The 19978-nt window shown below is 31.4% G+C and overlaps 1 protein-coding gene across 2 annotated transcripts in view; it reads left to right on the forward strand.

Annotated features, from left to right (window-relative positions):
* The window catches only part of CCHa1-R (CCHamide-1 receptor), an 84086-nt gene that overhangs the window by 50965 nt on the left and 13143 nt on the right, over positions 1-19978 (forward strand). For both annotated transcript variants that reach the window (XM_036374819.2, XM_070108304.1), the window contains exon 3: positions 14242-15041. In XM_036374819.2, the coding sequence (XP_036230712.2) occupies positions 14446-15041 (596 nt within the window). In that variant the 5' untranslated portion in view covers positions 14242-14445. The remainder of the gene's footprint in view (positions 1-14241; positions 15042-19978) is intronic.

A 19978-nucleotide genomic window follows, 5' to 3' on the forward strand; every position in this document is an offset into this window, starting at 1 on the left:
ATGCTATGATTTTATGGTTTCGACAGTCTCTACTGCCCCTTACAAGACAGAGTTTGCATAAACTTGGTTTTTGTGGAGTTTATATAAACTCTTAGTATATAGTTAGCATAGTAGTTAGTTCATAGCTTGCAGAGAGAGGATTGTCTATAGTAATAGGTGAGCATAGTTAAAGAGAGTGTGCTGACTGTATCTCTTAGAATGAGGTGAGATAGACTAAGTCTTGTTTTATTAAATATTTCTAACTACGATCTACAAGAAAATATGCTATTTGACAAAATTTTCGTGTATTTTATTATGGATGGTAAGGGTTTTGTGAAGTAAAACCATAAACTATCACCAAAACTTGCGGAAACTAGGCAAAGGCCAAGACAGCCATATTAAAAGAATTATACTTGTATACCCTAAATAAAAAAGTAAAGAAATAGTCTTCGATACGGTATAGGTCTAAGTCTAGGAAACCGCCTGCAAACGAACAAGCAATTTGCATAAATCAAATATAATATATCATACAACTTTTATAAACGAAGAAAAGAAGGTTTAAACAAAGCTAGCCGTGTACTGGCTGGAACTAATAGAAAGGGTTGATAAATGAAATAGAAATCAACGCTTGTGAATTTCATCGATTTTTTGTTTTGCATTCATATATATCGAATGTACATATATTTCGACCATTTGAAGGGATTGGCTTCCAACACTTTAAAAGCATTTTTCGCGAAACTCTGTTTTCAGAGGCAGTGAGGAAAATTTCTTTGAAACGACTGGACCAATCGACATTAAATTGTCACACGATCTTCCTAGATATATTTGTCAGACAATGATCGAGGGAATAACAGTTGTGATAATAATCGATTTTATCAGCCAATCTTAGGTTCAATTTTTTTGGGAAACTTCTATTTTATGAAAAATCAAAGCTTCGACTAGTCCTTCGATCATTAACTGTATTCATCTAATGTAAAAATAATTTTTTTGGTTTTTGGATTTAAGATAATTTTAAGTTGAAAAATCTTTCTCACCGCCAGACACTTATTTTCGGAGGCCCTGCTGGAGACCAGCTTCGGGATCAAGGGAATTAACATTTTTCAAAATAAATCGCCGATGAAACAAAATTGCTATGCTGCAGATACTGAAACAAACAGTTTTGGAAATTATAGAAAAAATAAAAGAACTATTGAAGTAAATAAAATTAGTTAAAATGAAGCTTTTGTTGCTTAGTACAAAATGCTTATTTTAGTCTGAAAACTATTTTTTAAACCAAAAATCAATTTCAGTTAAAATACTACTAATACCTCGCTTTATCGCAAACCGACCAATTTTAAATGCAGATAAAAGACAATGATGTACACCTGCAGTATCGTTTAAGTATCCACTTCCTGCTTACTACCCGTAATCTCTAACAGCAACACCAAATGGCAATGTTTTTCGACATGAGGACGTGGCTGAGCAGCATTATCCTTAGCACAGACAATGTACGCACTAAGTATAAATGACATAGTAAAGTTGAAATTGAGAAACTTTTACGCACTTGCCCATTTTTTCCCCTCTTATTTCGCACTTTATTTTCATTTTAGCCAATTATTTGAGCGAAGTTTTTTTCTCAACTATTTGTGTGCTTTAAAATGTATGTGCCAACATATAGCCACTTAAGCTATTTGCGATCACGATAAAAAAAACAAAAAAAAACAATAAAAAGCCACACTTTTATTGGCATTTTAATCGCTTTTACCATTTTCAACGGCATTTTACCTGTGCGCATATTTTGCCACATTCAACGTGAATAAAGTGAAAATTTATAGAAAACACTTGCCATAAGGGAGAAGTTGGCAATTTTTTCAACACTTATTTGTTTGTGGCATTAGCGCAGGCTGCTCGAATGGGTGAGCAGCAGTGGCCGTTAGTTGAAAGTGACAATTTTTTTGTATTGTGGTTTTCTGGTTTGACCAGTTTGTGGTGTCCATTTAAGTGTAGCTTAGCCGCATATTGTTGAATATTTGCCTACATTAAGGTGTGTAGAAACTTGTTTATATACCCTGTCCCGTATCCGTATCCGGTTCATGTAACACCTAGAAGTAAATGTCGGAGACCATATAAAAAATATATATAAATTATTAGCATGAACTCAGTTGATTTAGCCATTTCCGTCTATCTGTATATACGCCAATTAGTTTCTCGGTTTTTCAGATATCGATCTGAAATAGTTTTTGCTATCCTAAAGAAGCTGCTCATTTGTTGCAACCGAAGCGATATGGGACAACTATAGCATATAGCTACCATACAAACTGTACGATCGGAATCAAGTCCTTGTATGGACGAGATATCTTCACGAAATTCGACAAGTGTTATTGCCTAAAGCAATAATACAATGTCCACAGAAAATGTTTAGATCGGATAACTATCTCATTTGAAGTCTATAATATCTGTTCAAGCTGTGTATTGTAGTACTATTTCTGACATAACTATTTTGATATTTCGTGGAAAAGCTGAAAAACAGACAAAGTGCATATGGATTTTAGTCGCATCGTATGACAGGCATACCTTACCGCGGGCAAATTCTACCCCCTACCCGCTGGGGCTCAGTTCATGACGCTGATCATTTAGATATGTATATATTTTATAGAGTCTCCGCTCCGTTTACTTCTGAGTGGTACAAACATCGTGGCAAACTTAATGTAGCCTATTCAGACTATAAAAACCAAAAGTGTGTCTTTAAGTAATTAAATTTTAACTATTAATAACTTTGGAACGGGAAGGTCGGGGAGGTTAACGAAAAAATTGTTTGAGACCATTTTTATAGAGAATTCAATTTACTAAAAACGTGTGAGCCGAGATAATTTTTCTAATAGCAGATACTGAGATATTAATTTTTTTCTTCACAATAATAAGGAAATAATAAGGAAAAAAATAGGAAACTGATAAGCAGAACACCTTTCTAATAATTTTAAGGGCTCATGCCTAGAGAACTTATTTGATGTGTTTATCAACTAATTATACGGTAATTGTACTACCTTAATATACACTTACATACACACATCTATGTCTGCTGATTAACCTTGCTGCAGGGTCATGCAATCGAGTCAAGTGTGTCACAAGGGAATACTCACGACTTGGAATTTTACTTCCAAGTTTCTTGAATATTATTAAAGTAACAGAGCATCGTAAACATAGCTAAATATTAATTCCATGCTTGCCACATGCCATAATTTCGCCTCTTTAGTGGTCTTCTTGAAAGCTTACAAGTTGTCAAATAATTTTACTGATCCATTCACGTTCCTTTGCATTTTAAGCCACATAAAATTAATAGCATTAACGTTGAAAATAGCATACCTATATATTTGCTCTTTTGCACACGAAACTAATTGCATTTACGCCCAATCGAATAAAATTAACAATTTTGCTGGTGAGCTTATTCGGCTTTCATTAACTTCAAAGGAAAAAACAAAAATTTTACGTAAACTTCCACAGTCTTATTTCAAGCTCACTTATAAATTAAAGAAATTGAACATCAAAGATAACCGCGAAGGTCCTCCAGTTCGATTGGTAGGCGCTTAGTTTCACGCTTAGTTAAAACTTAAGTGGCTGTGAAACCACGGAGGGACTTACAAATTTTATTGAGCGTTAATTTTATACCACTTAAAGAGCAGCAGTGAGTGAGTTTATGCGTAATGTATGCATGTGTAAATAGTAGTCAACAAGATTGTAATTTACTTCATCATAAATAGTTTGCTATGTTTGTAGTTCACTCCAAGGTTGGCTAAGTTCATATAAAACGTAGTGAGAAGGCTGATTCCTTAATGATTACACTCAAACACTTCACCGGTAAATGATTAAATATTAGGCGGTTCTGAGCTCATTTCGTAAAGCAAAAATATACATCTTGTACTTTTGGTGTCTTTGAGACAAACTTGAAGCATAGTTTTAGGCGCAGCATATACTTTTTTAAACGATCATATCTTATAAAAGACTGGATGAAGAGATGATAATACCGAAATACTACTGAGAAATCTACTTAAAGTAGTGAATTCATTGAAAAAGCGTAAATATACCAGCTCGCAGGTGTTAATATGATGCGATGGTAATTAAGTTAGATCGAAACATAATCGTTAAGCTTCCGAAATTTGTTTTTAAATTGCAGAAGAAGTGATTTCAAATATCCCTTTAAAACTGATTTTTACGTCCATTTGTCATAAAATTTAATATTACATACATTACAGTGGCTTGGATCTAAGTAGTACGGGCTATAAAGAATCTGTTTCTTTGGATTATGGCTCAATGGAAAAAGTTTTCAACTTCAAGAAGCACTGAATAGTATTCATTAAAGCTTAATTGGGACATAATCATAATATTAAATCACAGTCGTATTTTGTAGTGAATCGTGACTTCATTGACCAAAACACCGAACCACTTTAGCTTTAGTTCAAGAGCAACTTGACGAATTGGCCAGATCATGTTTGGAATTATGAGAAATCTACCTTTAAATTTAGGAAAAGAGAGAGTAAGCGAGTTCACTCTCTGACCAGATTAAAATTAATTTAAAATTTTTTTGTTTAGTTAGATAAAGGTTTTAAAAAATTGAAGCAGTATGCGTTATACATATTTAAAGGTGACTAAGGCAGTCAGTCACCTTTGCAAGTGTTTGTCAGTGATGTTTAGTAGTGCCTAGCCACCAGTTTGTTCTACTACAAATCCATGTTACTGTGTCGATTTAGCCTAGTCCGTCTGTTCGTCTGTATATATGCGAATTAGTTTTTAGATATCGTTCTGAAATTTTGGACACGTCATTTTTTCTCAAAGAAGCTGATCTTTTGCCGGAACTGTCAATATTGCACCATTGTAACATATAACTGTCATACAAACTGTACGATCGAAATCAAGTGATTGTTTGGAAAGCTTTTTCATTTGACGAGATATCTTCAAGAAATTTGGCACGGTTTATTACCTACGACAATGGTGCAATCTTCGAAGAAATTCTTCAGATCGACTGACTATAGCATATAGTTGCCATACAAACTGAACTGTGATCGTGAAGAATCTTTTGTATTTGTGAAGGATATTTTAGTTCGGTGCAACCAAAGTTAACATGTTTTGTTGTTTTTTTTAATTTTTTTTTTTGAGTTTCTTGTTCAGAATATTTTTTCCTAATATCTTTTTTAGTGAGTTGTTAGTTTTTGGTGAATATGTACTATTAATACTCTTGCGTATATGAATGATTCAACTGCTGCTATGAATTCGCTTATCCTTGAAAACTAAACTACTCATGAAAAGTGCTTTGCAAAAAACAATATACGTTTTGTTTTGTGGCATTATATACATACATAAATTTATGTGTACATATATCTTTGTATAAACATCATATACTTTAATACACATTTAATTTGTATGTACCTACACATAACGGTATTTTTCGTTACATTATATGCTAGTGTGAAGTTACTTTGCGTTCTGCTCGTAAACTATTTTGTAATTTCTGTTGCTTTCACGCAAATTGGATTACTTTCAATTTCCCAATGCAATATTTTTTGTTCAATTATACAGATATAGTTGTATGTTTGTATAAAATATACACACATTTAGGTGTATGAATAAATAGTGCATTTAGAGGCTTTCAGCATGCGCTCTCTTTATTTGGCTGCAGTAAGCAACAAACACGAAAAACTGCAATTAGTTTAGTGCAAAAGTAATTTGCACGAAATTTAATAAAGTTAAAAAAAAAAAACAGTTTAAAGCACAATTTCAAGTTTTTTGTGAAATCCACATGCACTTTTGAACACCCAATTACCGTTAAAAGCTCTAGATTGAAAGAAACTTATAAACCCAATTACAGCTAGTATGTTGTTTGCGGTTTTTTGATATCGATTTTGCAGGTTTCTTTACAGTTATATTCGATAAGTATGTATATATTTGTATTCGTGTGCATTTAATTGCTCGTTGAGATGTTGTAACCATATACACTATTAGCACACTTTGCACAACTGCGGTTGGTAGCGCTTAGCACACATTTGTGTGGTTGTTTTTATTGTTTTTTTTTTTTATCTTACTTTATCTTATTTTGCTTTTCACCCACACAAAATATGAAGTAGACCAGATGCGTCGCCAGTCTTTGCATTTGTGCTTGTCTATTCGGCTTTACAACATTGTGTCTACAAAATATACTTTATACTTGTATATTTACACTCGTATTTCATATGTATGTATATATAAAATATGGGGAAACTTGCTACAATTGCAACACTTTGTCTCTAAATCACATTTAAAATGCAAATTTAAATGTGTTCACATGCCTTATTGGATGTAGGTTTTGCCACAATTGTTAAAGAATTTTTTTTTTGTAATCTCTGTTATAATAAATTTACTTATACAAATGTTGCGTATTTAATTTCTAGCGAGGTTAAATATTTTTTTTTAACCTAAATTTATAAAATCGTTATGTTTTGCAGTAAAAATTTAAAATATTTTAAAATTATTTGTCATGTTCGCAGCAACGCAAATTCCGCAGAAATTGTTAAGAAGGAGTCACTAAAGCATATAGCTGCCATACGAACTGATCGATCAAAGTTCATGTAAGCAATATTTTGTATTTGCAAAGCGTGTTGTAGCTTCGGTGCAACCGAAGTTATGCATTTTTCTTACTTTCAATTTTATTTGTGTGTATTGCCGCCTTATTTTGTTATCTTGTGTATATTTTACTTTGCTAGTTACTTTAATATTATTTCTTTTTCACATTTGTAGTTCTAAAACTTGCATTGAATCTCTAGCAGCATCCAAATTACATAACAAAATTCAACAAAAGAAGTTTAGACTATTAATAGATAAGCTAAAAAATAAATACGCAATTTAGTTGATCATCTTTAAACTAACAAATCTTGAAAGACCTTTAACAATGTGAACAATGAAATTACTTTAATGTATTCTTCGCGCTGCTTTGTATCTTATACATATAATTTGTAGAAAGTTGACCGATTCAGTTGATATTAATGTCATGTCAAATGTATTTGTGTAATGTCTTTATAAAAAACCATATGTGTATATCTTGTATTCAATTGTAATATTGTGTTGTCTACCATCTGTCACCTTTGTTAAGACATCTGCCATTGTCTGTAGACTTTTGTAACGAACATACGTTTTGACATATAATTTATATTCTCTTAACAATCAATGACTGAAGCGCTTCATCAAGTTCAACATATCACATTAGTGCTCATCAATCTACCATTTTCTAAAATACATATCCATTACAGAAATGCTTATAGGGTGTTCTGTAAACAATTTTTGTTTTATGCGAGTTTTAAATGGTCTTACAGCGGTAGAGCAGTTTTCATTTATCAAAATTATACATTTTATTATTAAACATAAATTTTATTTAGTAGAAATATGTCTAAGTCCTTGCAACATTAAATATTTTTGCCCGCTAGTTGGCGCTCAAATCAACAATTTTTCATATGAATAAAATAAAAAACTATTAACTATTTATTTCTTACAATATCTTCCACTTAGTTTAGTATTAATACGAATAAAATTTCAAAAATATTGTCAACTTTGGAAACACCCTATAAATAGTCATTACAAAGCTTACACGTGTGTCACACGCTTCTAACTGTTGAAAAGTTCAAAAGAAAATCAAATCTCTTTCTTAACAGTCAAACTAATAAGCATTTACATAGAAACGCAATAAAGAGAATTGCACCAAAAATAAGTGACCAGATGTGAAAGGCGCTCAAGTGTGTTTACAACACACAAAATTTAATCTGAGTAGGTTAATGTGACGGCGCAAAAATCTCTGAAGCAACGAAGTATTCAAAATAAGTCTGATTTTCTCTTTTGAGTGTGTGTTAATTCATTGCCTCTATTTTGAAATGTATTGTTAGAATTTAAGTTGACTATTTTTGCGGAGCAAACAAAACTATGTATGAGTTTTCTGATTTCGTTAATTTCTTTTAAACATCATAAAATCGTAAGATACTCTTTTGTATAGTATTCAGTTTACTACAGAATCTTCGTTGTATGCAACGAAATATGCTTTTAAATAGTTGGAAGCGAGATATGAATTTTTATATCTGATTATAAGAAAAAAATAGATAACTGTAAGGCGGAAGAGCTTCCCGTTACAATAAGAAGCTCATACTGATGATGAGCCTTCCTTAGGTCTATCAACAAGTTTTTCAGAGTACGAAGCCAAAATATTTTTTTGACCCACTCAAATATTTGTGCATATATTTTGGCTCACCCTAATATACATATAATTAATTTTGACTATTTATGTTTATTATATTGTACCTTAATATAGCATATATTATGATTTCTCTCTTATATTTAAGAAGTTTATATAAATATAAATTTCAAATATTTAATACAAAAATCGCATAGGTGCTTACACATAATTGATTATATAAAAAAGATGACCAATAACTGACAAGTAATGTACAAAATGAAACCACAAACCGCAAATGTTCATAAATTGAACAATCAGCCAAAGGAACGTGCGCGAGTGTCAAACAAACGAAATGTCAACGCGTTTTATAAGAACATTGCTTTGGTTTGGCACTCATGGCAACAGATTCCACGAACTCATATACTTATGCGCCACCATAAGTGGGCTTGAATTTAAATTAACTGCCTGCCACATATAAAAAGTTCAACTGAAATTTTACGCTCTCATCGCATCTCTCTCACTTCTTATGTACAGTGCAGCATTGGCATCGCTAAATTATTAATTTGCGCTATTAATACACTTTTATGTCTGCTTACAGTACAGCGAAGACTTTATGCCTATGCTTACCCAGTGTAAGTCATTTGACGTTCTCTTCTTTCATGTTATATGCCCATATGCGTATTTTTATACCGTTATAAGTATATGCTAAAGTGAAGATTCTTTGACGCCATTAACGTTGCAATTTAAATAAACATAAAATTGCTGGTCGCAGATGGAAACCACTTAAGCGAATTTCGCATTAAATAATTATCACTTAAAATAAGTGCACACGTGAATACTCGACTATTGGCGGTAAATAAAAATTTAATGAGCATGGGTTGGGTCTAAAATATCCTCTTAAATTTTTATAAATAAAATGTAGGGAATTTAGAAATTTAGATAAGGATTTAAATATACAATATATATAAAAATAATATGGAAGCCTTATAGAATTAAGTTTCCATATGATGCCAAAAATGTTTTTAGAGACTCGCAATATCATCAATATTTTATATGGAGACGAAACTGCCATTTTTTCAAATAAGAATCTTAATTTTTTTAATTTTTCGTAAAATTTCCTAATATAAAAGGTGACTCTAAAGAGGTAAAGAAGTTTTTTTCACTTGGACAAATTTCTGTCCGATTTTAGTTATACCTCTACTACTCCGTCGTATGAAGAAGTCTAAAGTCGACATATATCACCTATAACCCATTGAAATTTAATTTTTAAATTCATCCAAAATAGCAAATGCCTGAAAAAAACAATCTGCGCAACCATACCAAAATCCTTTTACAGATACTTTCAGAGCGATGCATTAAAATATATTTCAATCTAGGTATGTGAGATGGCAGATCTTCTTTACAGCCATACTTCAGAATTTGCAAAATTTACGAAATATGTAATTAAAATCGTACATATACACACAATTCATCTTAAATATTAGTATCTTTGAGATTTTATGTAAAGTGGAATCAATTTCTGTCGCACGTGGCGTATACGTAATCTATATAAAACCCTCAAAGCACTTTCATCGATATACGCGCACACTTTGGAGCTTATCTGTTCGCTGGCGGCACTTGACTTGTACACAAATGTTCGATTGGTTTTGTTGTTATATTTGTCATACATAAGCATCAAACTTGAAGCGTTCTGACCTCAAGGAGAAGGTATAATATGGTACTAGCACTTTGGTGTGTTGAACATAACTTAAGGCGTTTGATATTAATGATTTCTTTAAGTATAATTTATATATTTATTAAAGCCACATTTTAATAAAAAAAAAATGATTTAAATAATAATAAAGAAAAATATTAAAGTTTACTCACTTAAATACTTAAATTCCATTTTGTGGGATTGGAATAAATATTCTGACGGTATCTAATACTGTGTTTCGAGAATATATTTATTGCACTAAAGCATATGGCATCTGAATTTTGGTTTACTCAACTTATACTACATATGACTGCACAAGTTGTGCATTGTAGCATACTTCTTCACTTCTCCTCTGTGCTAAATGTGAATATTTATGCAAAATGACAATTCAACTTTGTGAACACAATGTTGCTTTATTGTGTTATTCTTAGATTGGAAATTGTATAGTGTGTTGTGGTTTCAAACTGTGAAACTTTTTGTAAATATTTAAAGAAACTGGCATGCTACAAGTAGATACACGTTAGAAAGTTACTCATACGCCCCGACATGACATTAAACAAATCGTAGTGTGCATAACATAAGGCTAAAGAAAAGTGAATATATTTAATTTTTTTAATTTTATTAATACTATAGCTCTCGATAGATTTGAAAAATTTTCAACATTAATTTTAAATTTTTATAAAAGTATAAATTGTATATTTCTGAAATTATAGACTTGTTAATATGACTTATTTTTCAACGCAGCCGAACATGATTTAATTATAAAAATTTAGAATATATACCGATTTGGAAGAATAGTAATCAAGTGTGGAGCTGGTGGTTTTTGCGTAAGCTTAGAAAGAGACGTCCAAAGCAACTTTCTGCCTAATCGCAGTTTAATGATGAGTTTAAAATGTTTCGCTGCAATGGTTGAAAATAGTTTGTCATCGTCCCAGATTGACGGACCACAATTCAAGTGATTTTTATAGTGTGTTTTAATGAATCGCAAAAATTGCAACGTTCATCATACGCCCTGCTGGACAGTTCAAAGACCTGAACTCGCTTAAATAAAATATATATAAATTCGCTTAAACTAGCTTAAGTAAAATTTGCATATTTTAGATTATTTTAAGTTATATAAATTTATAAAAAAACCCTATAAGAAAAAAAAATTTATATATATACATTTTTTTTTATAAAATTACAAACTTATATTACAATATGGCAAATATGCAATAAATACCAAAATATCCACTAAGAACTTAAATTATTGTTTTGGTTTATATAATTTTATTATATTGCCTACACCATATAATGGTTATATGAGCTCTGTCTTCACAATTTAATTAAAACCATAAATATTTATTCTAATGACACACAGATAATGCTGTGTTTGTGTGTGTAAATACAAACTCCCACATGCATATTAATTTACAAAATTTCAGCAAATGATTGTGCCATTGTGTTATTAGCCAGTCATTATGAATTACCATTGTGGCGATTTTCGACAATCAAATCTATTAAATACTCATTACACTGTTATTTAAGTGGCTGTAATAATGGCGTATTAGGAGCAGTTAGTATTTTTGTTTACGAATTTCACAATATTATATAATACATACATATATTTTAATGTAATTATGCGCCTATTATTTGCTATATATATATCAATGCAATGAAATGGAATGGAAATTCTATGGAATTTAGAATTGAGAAAATATTTATTTAGATATGTTGTTTTTAGAACAAAGCACAAAAAAAACAGCAAAGTAGAAATGATTAGAATTTTTAATTTTATAATATTTTAAGAGTATTGAAGCAATTACCACTAAAAATTATTATTAATAATTGGATAGCGCAACTTAGCTCATAAAATACGTTTTCTGAAAAGTTTGTAATACCCAAAGGGAAACATCGGTGACCGTATAAAATATAAAGTATTGGGTTGGCAACTAAGTAATTGCGGATTTCACTCATAGATGCCTTCAGTTGAATTTTTAGGTTGAACTGAACGATCAATTCTGTTGTCTACATTGAAAAACTAACGAAATTTAACAATGAAGTTGAAGAAAAGCGGCTCGTATTGATAAATCAAAAAGGTATTGTATTCCATCATGACAATGCAAGGCCTGACACATTTTTGGTCACTCGGCAAAAAATATTGGAGCTTGGTTGGGATGTTTTGCCACATCCACCATATAGTCCTGACCTTGCACCATCGGATTACTTTTTGTTTCGATCTTTACAAAACTCCTTGAATGGTAAAAATGTCAATAATGATGATGATGTCAAATCGTACCTGATTCGGTTTTTTGCTAATAAAGTAAGTTTTTTGAACATGAGATTATGATGCTGTCTGAAAGATGGCAAAAGGTCATTGACCAAAATGGGCAATACATTACAGAATAAAGTTCGGAACTCTATAGTATATAGCTACCATACACGCTAATCACTCAAAATCAATACCTTGTAAGAAAACTTTTTTATTTCAAAAGATATCTTCACGAAATTTAGTTGAAATTATTGTCCAAAGCAACGGTACAATCTCCAGGTAAACAGTGTAGATCAAAATATTGTTCAAACTGACTGGTCAAAATCAAGACAAATATCTTTTTATACCCTTTCATGCTATAAAAAATGTACCTGTGAAAGGTATTAAAGCTCCGGTGATATTGTAGTTAACCTTATATCTTGTTTCATATATATTTTGATTCATTGTAGCACACAAGTGTTACAAAAATAATCTCAAAATCATTATTAATTTCTCAAAAATATCTTCCCTCTTACGCGTGTTTTTATATATGCACATACGCAAACACAACCAAAAAACGGTATAAAGGAACATTACATGATTTTATGACTTTTAGGCATGCATACATAACACATTGATGAATTTTCAAAATGAATAATTGTGTCAATTACAGCTGATATGACCTATGCGACGGTTTGCATACAAACTAACACACTTCAAAATAGCAGCAAACTTTTACAAAACAAGCAACAACAAATAAACAAAGTGGAAAAATTATACAGCTCAACATGCTATGCGTTGCACGACAGCGATATGAAGCACAAAACATTGACAACATAATGGATGCACAGCATCACATGACTGTAGAAGCAGAGGAAGTGTAGTATGTACTATACAGCAGAAGAGAAAGTTTTTTTGTAGCAGAGTGTGGCAATTTATTAATTAAGCCTACTCTATTTAGATACAAAAAGTTGAGAAAAAATAAAATTGTGCAAAATATATGTAGAAGAAGTGCAAAGCAAACAAACAAAATCGAAGCTTGGTAAATGGTTACATTGAACGAGTTCATCATACGCCCTGTTGGTCAGCCGTACGTGTTTTTAATATACATGTGTATACATGTTCTCTCTACTCTGGCACTGAATTTTATCACATATTTCCAATCTATGACAAAATAAAAATATAGAAAAATTTAAATAGACTGTAAACGTGGTCGTAAGTTCGTAAAGCTGACTTAAATGGTGCAAGTTACATTGGCTTTTAGGTTCAAATGAATGCTATAAAATTAATAATTCTTTCAACAACATCAATATAATTTAGTGACTATCAACAAGACTGAATAAAAATAATAGTCAACTTATGGATATTATCATCATGATATCGCCATAGCGCTATCTATCGATATATTTAGCTTAAAGCACTTTTAAAAAAATTCAAACAACTTAATCAACTGAATTATTAAATGGCTAATACAACAACATGTGGCTAATTACTATTTTTATCGATTTTATCTATTACATGTTTTTATCGATATCAATTTTTTTATCACAAATATTAATTAATTTAATTCTAAACCAGGTATAATCGATCAAAAAATCTTTAGAATTTCATGTAAATATAAAGAAATGTTAAATAAAATTTATAAGAAGTAATTTTAAAAAAAATTAAAAATATTTTTGAACACTAAAAAAATTATATATAATATTTTTATTATATAATATACAACTAGTGTGCCTAGAGGCGATTTTTGTTAAAAAAAAACGATTGTATCATTTGTTTTAAATTTTTAAGGGTATAATTATAACTACTTTGAGTTTACACAGTAAAAGTTTTGAAAAAAAAATTAAATACTAAACAAAAACAAATTATTATATATATACCATACATATGTACATATTTAAAAATATTAAAAAAATGAATATAGTTCAATGAAAATTCTATAATAATAAAAATAATAAAAATTTTAAATTCACATGTTAAATTTTATTAATTCTACAAAATAATATTTCTATTCATCTTTAGTTAAATCCACTCAGTTTACAACCAAATAAACGCATATCCGCTTTCATAATTTTCACACTTCCACACTTTAATAAACTAAGCCACTAAATGGTTCTAAGTTAAACTAGCGCAGCAGGTCAACTATTAATTACAGAAAATTTATTCACTTTTCAGCCTCCACGGCATGAACAGAACAACGACAGCGAAACAACGCAACAAAAAATTAAGTCAGGAAACGCCAAAGCAACACAGTGAAGTGATACTTGACGCCCAACGCCACAAAACACAGCTGGAGGCGGAATCGAAGCAAAGCGCGTATAAACGAAACAAAACAAAACTAAGAATAGAAATTAAACCACAACAACAAGTGCTAGCACAATGAAAAATTTATTATTTTATGGCGCTGCGAGTGCCGCCATAGCAGTGGCCACTCTGGCACACAGCGGCGTGGCGAGTTTAAGCCACGACTCGAACGCTATATGGAATAACAACGGACTACAGCAGACGCTAGTGGCAGAAGCAAAAACAACTTACAGCGGCGTCACCACAAATAACACATTGTCATTGTGGGAATTGACAACGCGCGCCACAACCGCAGCCACAGCGATAGCGGGAATAAGCAACGGCAGCAGCTTGACGCGCAGCAGCTTGATGGATGAGGGCGGGGGAAATGGTGGCGGAAATCGAGATGATAGCGGCGTTGGTGGAGTCGTCGCGTACGTCGACAGCTTTATGCAAGCCTTAAGCACTACAGCTAGTTTTATGTATAACAACAACAATAGCATCAGCAACATGAGTAGTAACAGCAACGTTACAGCGGTCAACGAAACGCCATATGTACCGTATGTTATGCGACCGGAAACGTACATCGTGCCAGTGCTATTTGCACTTATCTTCATTGTGGGCGTGCTGGGCAATGGTACACTGATTGTGGTCTTCCTCGGTGTGCGACAGATGCGTAATGTGCCGAATACGTAAGTAGTTGAGAGTTTGATTGGGCGTGATCCGTGTTGTGTGTGAGTTGTTGGTGCGTAACAGGGGGCGTAAGTAAGATGTGGGCGTGGTTATATATACATTTTTTTTTAATGAACAATGAAATATATTAAAACAGTTGCGTAGCAGCTGAAAATCTATCAAAAAAGAAAAAACATTCTGTACACCGGAAAAAATATTCAACCAGGGTTCCCAGCTGTTTTTAATTGATTGAGGCTTTTAAATCAAACGTTCCGCTTTATACTCGATTTATTTTGGAGTCTATGACTTTTTTGACAGAATAAATGCATTTTTTAAAATTAATAGTTTAATTTTAATTTAATAATATTTTTCTTTTGTTTGATTTTTATTCATTTTTTTTTTAACTTAATAAATTATTAAACACAATAATGATGTCCAAGGGTTCCAAGGATCTCAAGTCAAACTTTACGGCTTATCCTCGATTTTCTTGAGAGTAATTATTTATTTGAAGAGAAAAATATTATTTAAAAATAAACAATTTTTGTAGTAAGGTAATAGATTTTTAAAATTAATTTTATATATATAGTATATGTATATTTATTAAAATTTAATAAGTTAAGTTTTAACTTTAGCTTTAGAAACTATTGAGGAACCCGGTTGTTTACATAGATTTCAATGCATAACCAACATTTAAATGTCTGCTACAAAGCATTTCCGATAGTACAACATTGCGTATGAGTAATATTTTATTCGAATAGAAGTAGCTTTAAACGAAAAGGCAAAAAAAATGTGACAAGAGCGTATAAAGTCATGAATGGAATAATAATAACAATGACACGCGTTTTTAAAATAATTAGAAAAAAGCGAAAAATGTCTGCTGTCAAAAAAAAAAATAAATACAAAAATATGCTAAGGCACTACATGAATGGCCCACCTGCTAAAATAACGTCTTCAATGAAAATATATTTTTAGGGTCTTCAGACTGTGTGTCAGTGGCTGACATTAGGTTGAAATGTGCGCAAATGTAACAATTCGTTGCCGGATGGTTGTATTTTTTTCAAAAAGTCTTTAATATTCTTGGCAGTCGGGCTATTTGTTTATTCATTTATGTCACATAATTATATGCAGTGTTGACGTACTTATTTGTACATGCTCACGTAGAGGCTAATTTCAGTTAAGGCATTACGTGCTGCAATTAAGGACCTACAAAATTAAATACGTTGCGTCTTACGTGAAATGCGTGCCGCTGCCGAGATTCTTAAGAGGAATATTAGTAAAGGAAATTTCATTGTGGAGTATTGATTTCAATGCTGCAACCTTGTGTGAATAACTGTTTATTTATACAAAACAAGCTGTTTTTTATTTTAAAATTTAACTGCTATTTTAATACAATTTATTAATAATATTCCGGCTTGATGACCAAGCATGAATCACAAAAAATTTTGTTCCGACAATTTTGATCTTGAAAATGTGGATAAAAGAAAGTCGTTGGTCGATGCAAATTGTCGAATACCAACTTGAGAAGTAACATTTGTTTAACGCCTTAAAATACTTTATACAATAAAAAAATTGTGTTTAAATTGCACTAATGGAATGAATTCCAAATGATAACATTTTATAAAAAAAATAATAATTTTTTTTTAATTTTAAAGGTATCTCTGCCTTAGTGCTTATATACAAGTCAGCAGTTTGTCATAAATACACATAAACTTATAATATGTAAGCTCAAATTATACTACTTAGGTGTATGCTCGCATTAGCAACATTGGGGAATTGTGGCATAATCGAGTTGCTTGTGTACTCAGCTCCTTTGTTGGAATGCATTTTGATTACAACTTGATTACCAGTTCGATATTTCCATACAAATGAATGTATTTACCTGCTCCCATATGCTTGAATCAGCACTTAGTTCATCATCAAGACAATTGATGACAAATAATGCAACTGTAAACCTTGCATCTGAGTATTTGCTGCTTGCAAACTAATTACTTTGCATACTAAACAAATAACCAATACAGCAAACAGTCAAAAGATAATACATAGGAAAAAATGCACAAATTGTATGTATTTATCTTTTGGCCTTAACTTAGGTGTCTTCATTAGGATTTAAAACATACAAGAGCAATGGAAATTTGAAATAAATTCGTTAAACCTAAAAATTCGAAAATATAACCATATTTGTTTGCATGAAAAAAGAATCAATTAACAAAATATATTTCTCAGCTTAAAAATATAAATTTATATACGTTTAATATTTCAGTAGTACGAGTATAAAAAATTTTACTTTGAAGCGATTTATTGTTTGAAATTCTACGATATTTTTTTAAACGCGTGTACTCATATATATGCACAGTTTATTTATTTTTATTAATTTTTTTTTAATTCACTCAATTTCTTTTAGTTTTTGATTTTGCATTGTTTGTGAAAAATTATATTTCTTTTTGTATACAGCGTAAATTTATGAAATTCCATGAATTTGTCTAAACTATTCAGTTTTTACCTGCGTCCAAAAATATAATTCCCTGAACTGCAATGCATTTTTCGCTTTAATCCGCTTACCTACAGCCTTTTCATAGCTTTGATAATATCATAAATTATAATTTACTTATGAATAGCGTACAGTATTGCACTCGTTAAGAGCACGGAAAGCTACAGTGGTGGACATAGCTGAGAGCATCGGAAATTCAATAATTTCAAATTCGTCATCTATTTTTGTAATTTTTACAAAAATAAAGGATGCTGAAAATTTTAAGTCGGCTTAAATCGTCTGATGAACTTTTTTTTGAAGCTTTTTTATTGTGGCAATTCTTTCGAAGATTGGCCGGCAGCCGTTGTAGTTGCTTTGAAATATTATATTTCGAACCTAACTACAAGTGATGTTGTTGTGGTAGCGATAGAAAAACTTCTTTAAACAATTTTGAGAATGTAGCCGAGTTAACAGTTTTTGGTCAAATATATATCCGGGTCTATTCCGACCCGACAGCTGTATGATCGGCATATCATAGGATGGTGGTCTTTGTTTTGAGCGAAGCAATTTGAACATTGCTACCAAATAACATAGGCAGAAGCTTTATCATATGCAGCCACTAGTATGGGAATATTGACAAATTGAAACCCTGAATCAAATATCAATAAATGACTGGTTAGAAGCAATAATGTAAAGGTTTAAGAAATATTTTATGAATTATCGAAATTGTAGTTAAAAATGTTTATAATATCTGCGTTTAAAATAAAATTGTTTCGTTGTGAAAATCAAAGGTTTAAAAACTTACCGCAAATTATGAAGCAATTTAACCGATACTCTTTGTATAAGATATAATCACTGTCCCACTTAATGATCTACAGCATTTTAGATATAAACGCAGACCTAAACATTTTGGCATATACCAGAATTAATATCTTAAATTATTGCAAGATAATTTCTTAAGCCTCAAGCAGTCTATCTAGTAGTTTCTTTTACAAAACATTATTTAACAAACTTCAGCTGGAAATTGCGCTGCAATAATTGTCTGGACGCCATTTTCACGAAAGAAATAAAAAAATAAAAAAAAATTAGTCCGTGAGGCCTCATCAAACATCTTTGAAGAACGCAAGCAATTTGGTCTTGGTATTAGTGCTTTTCGGGTTGAATACAGTTATTAAGGTCATCATTTTGAATATTTGTCGAGTACCAACGATGTCCGGCGTCATAGCAAACTATATAGTTAGACTTCTGATACCAAATACCGAATTTTATTTGTTTATTTTTTATTATGCTCACAACGTTTAATAGTAAAGACTTTTACTAGTAATTATAAACAAGTAATCTTACTGCTTTCTATGATTTTCTTTTTGCCTATCGTACTTTCTTTTCAGCACTTCTGAACTGTGATTAATTTTGTGGTTAAGTTTGACTGACAAACGGATTAACACATACATATAAGCATGCACATCTACTTATACATATAAATCAATATCTGCTTTTGCGAACATTGCCAAAGAATGAATGCGAAAACTTTCGAAAGTAATCACGACTGTCCTTCAACGAAATTCAATTACATACTTGCATACATACTTCATATATGTTTGTATGTAGTAAAGGTGGCGCCAAAGATAGATGTGCTATTAAAATGGCTGTGGGAAGTGATGAAGATGAGTTAAGTAAAACGTAACTAACTTTAACTTCGGCGCAATTGAGTTGTGTTATACTTTTGCAACAAAACCAATTGATACTTGTCAACTGCATGCATAATTGTTTAATGGTAAAGGTAAAATAAGTTATGTTTTGATGAGCAAGCAAGCAACGGGAAAAGTTAGTAAATCGCTACGACTTCGAACAAAAAAAAATAAGCTTTAATTAATAATTTATCGTGTACCATTTAAGGAATGGAAATCTCTTAGTGAGCTTGTCTATTTATATCGTATATGTATATACATATTAGGGTGTCAGTTATTTCCAAGTTGAGTTTTTATACCCTGAACAAAATATATAAACTTTGCCACGATGTTTGTAACCCAAATAGAAACGACGAAGATCCTTTAAAGTACATATATAAATGATCAGCGTGACGAGCTGAGTCGAATTAGGCATGTCCGTCTGTCTATCCGTTCCTCGGTCTGTATATAGATGAACTAGTCTCTCAGTTTTTGATATATCAATTTGGAGTTTCGCACACGTCCTTCCAACAGCAAGAAGCTACTCATTTGTCGTAACAGCCGATATCAGACCACTATAGCATATGTGTACTGTAGCTGTCATATAAACTGGAAATAACGTACAACCTAATAAAAGTACATATATATGAGGTACATATTATATATGAACTGCACAGCTTTTAGGGGCATATATTATAGTTAGAGCTATTTGAAGTGTGTTCTTAAGCCTCATATCATATTGTACTCAGAGTTGTAAGCTCATTCATAAACTGCAAAAATGTTTTTGTATAAGGTGTTCTTTCAGAGTTTTAGAATTATGTTT

Source organism: Bactrocera oleae, chromosome 4 (assembly GCF_042242935.1).
Source record: "Bactrocera oleae isolate idBacOlea1 chromosome 4, idBacOlea1, whole genome shotgun sequence".
Taxonomy (NCBI): Eukaryota; Metazoa; Arthropoda; class Insecta; order Diptera; family Tephritidae; genus Bactrocera; species Bactrocera oleae.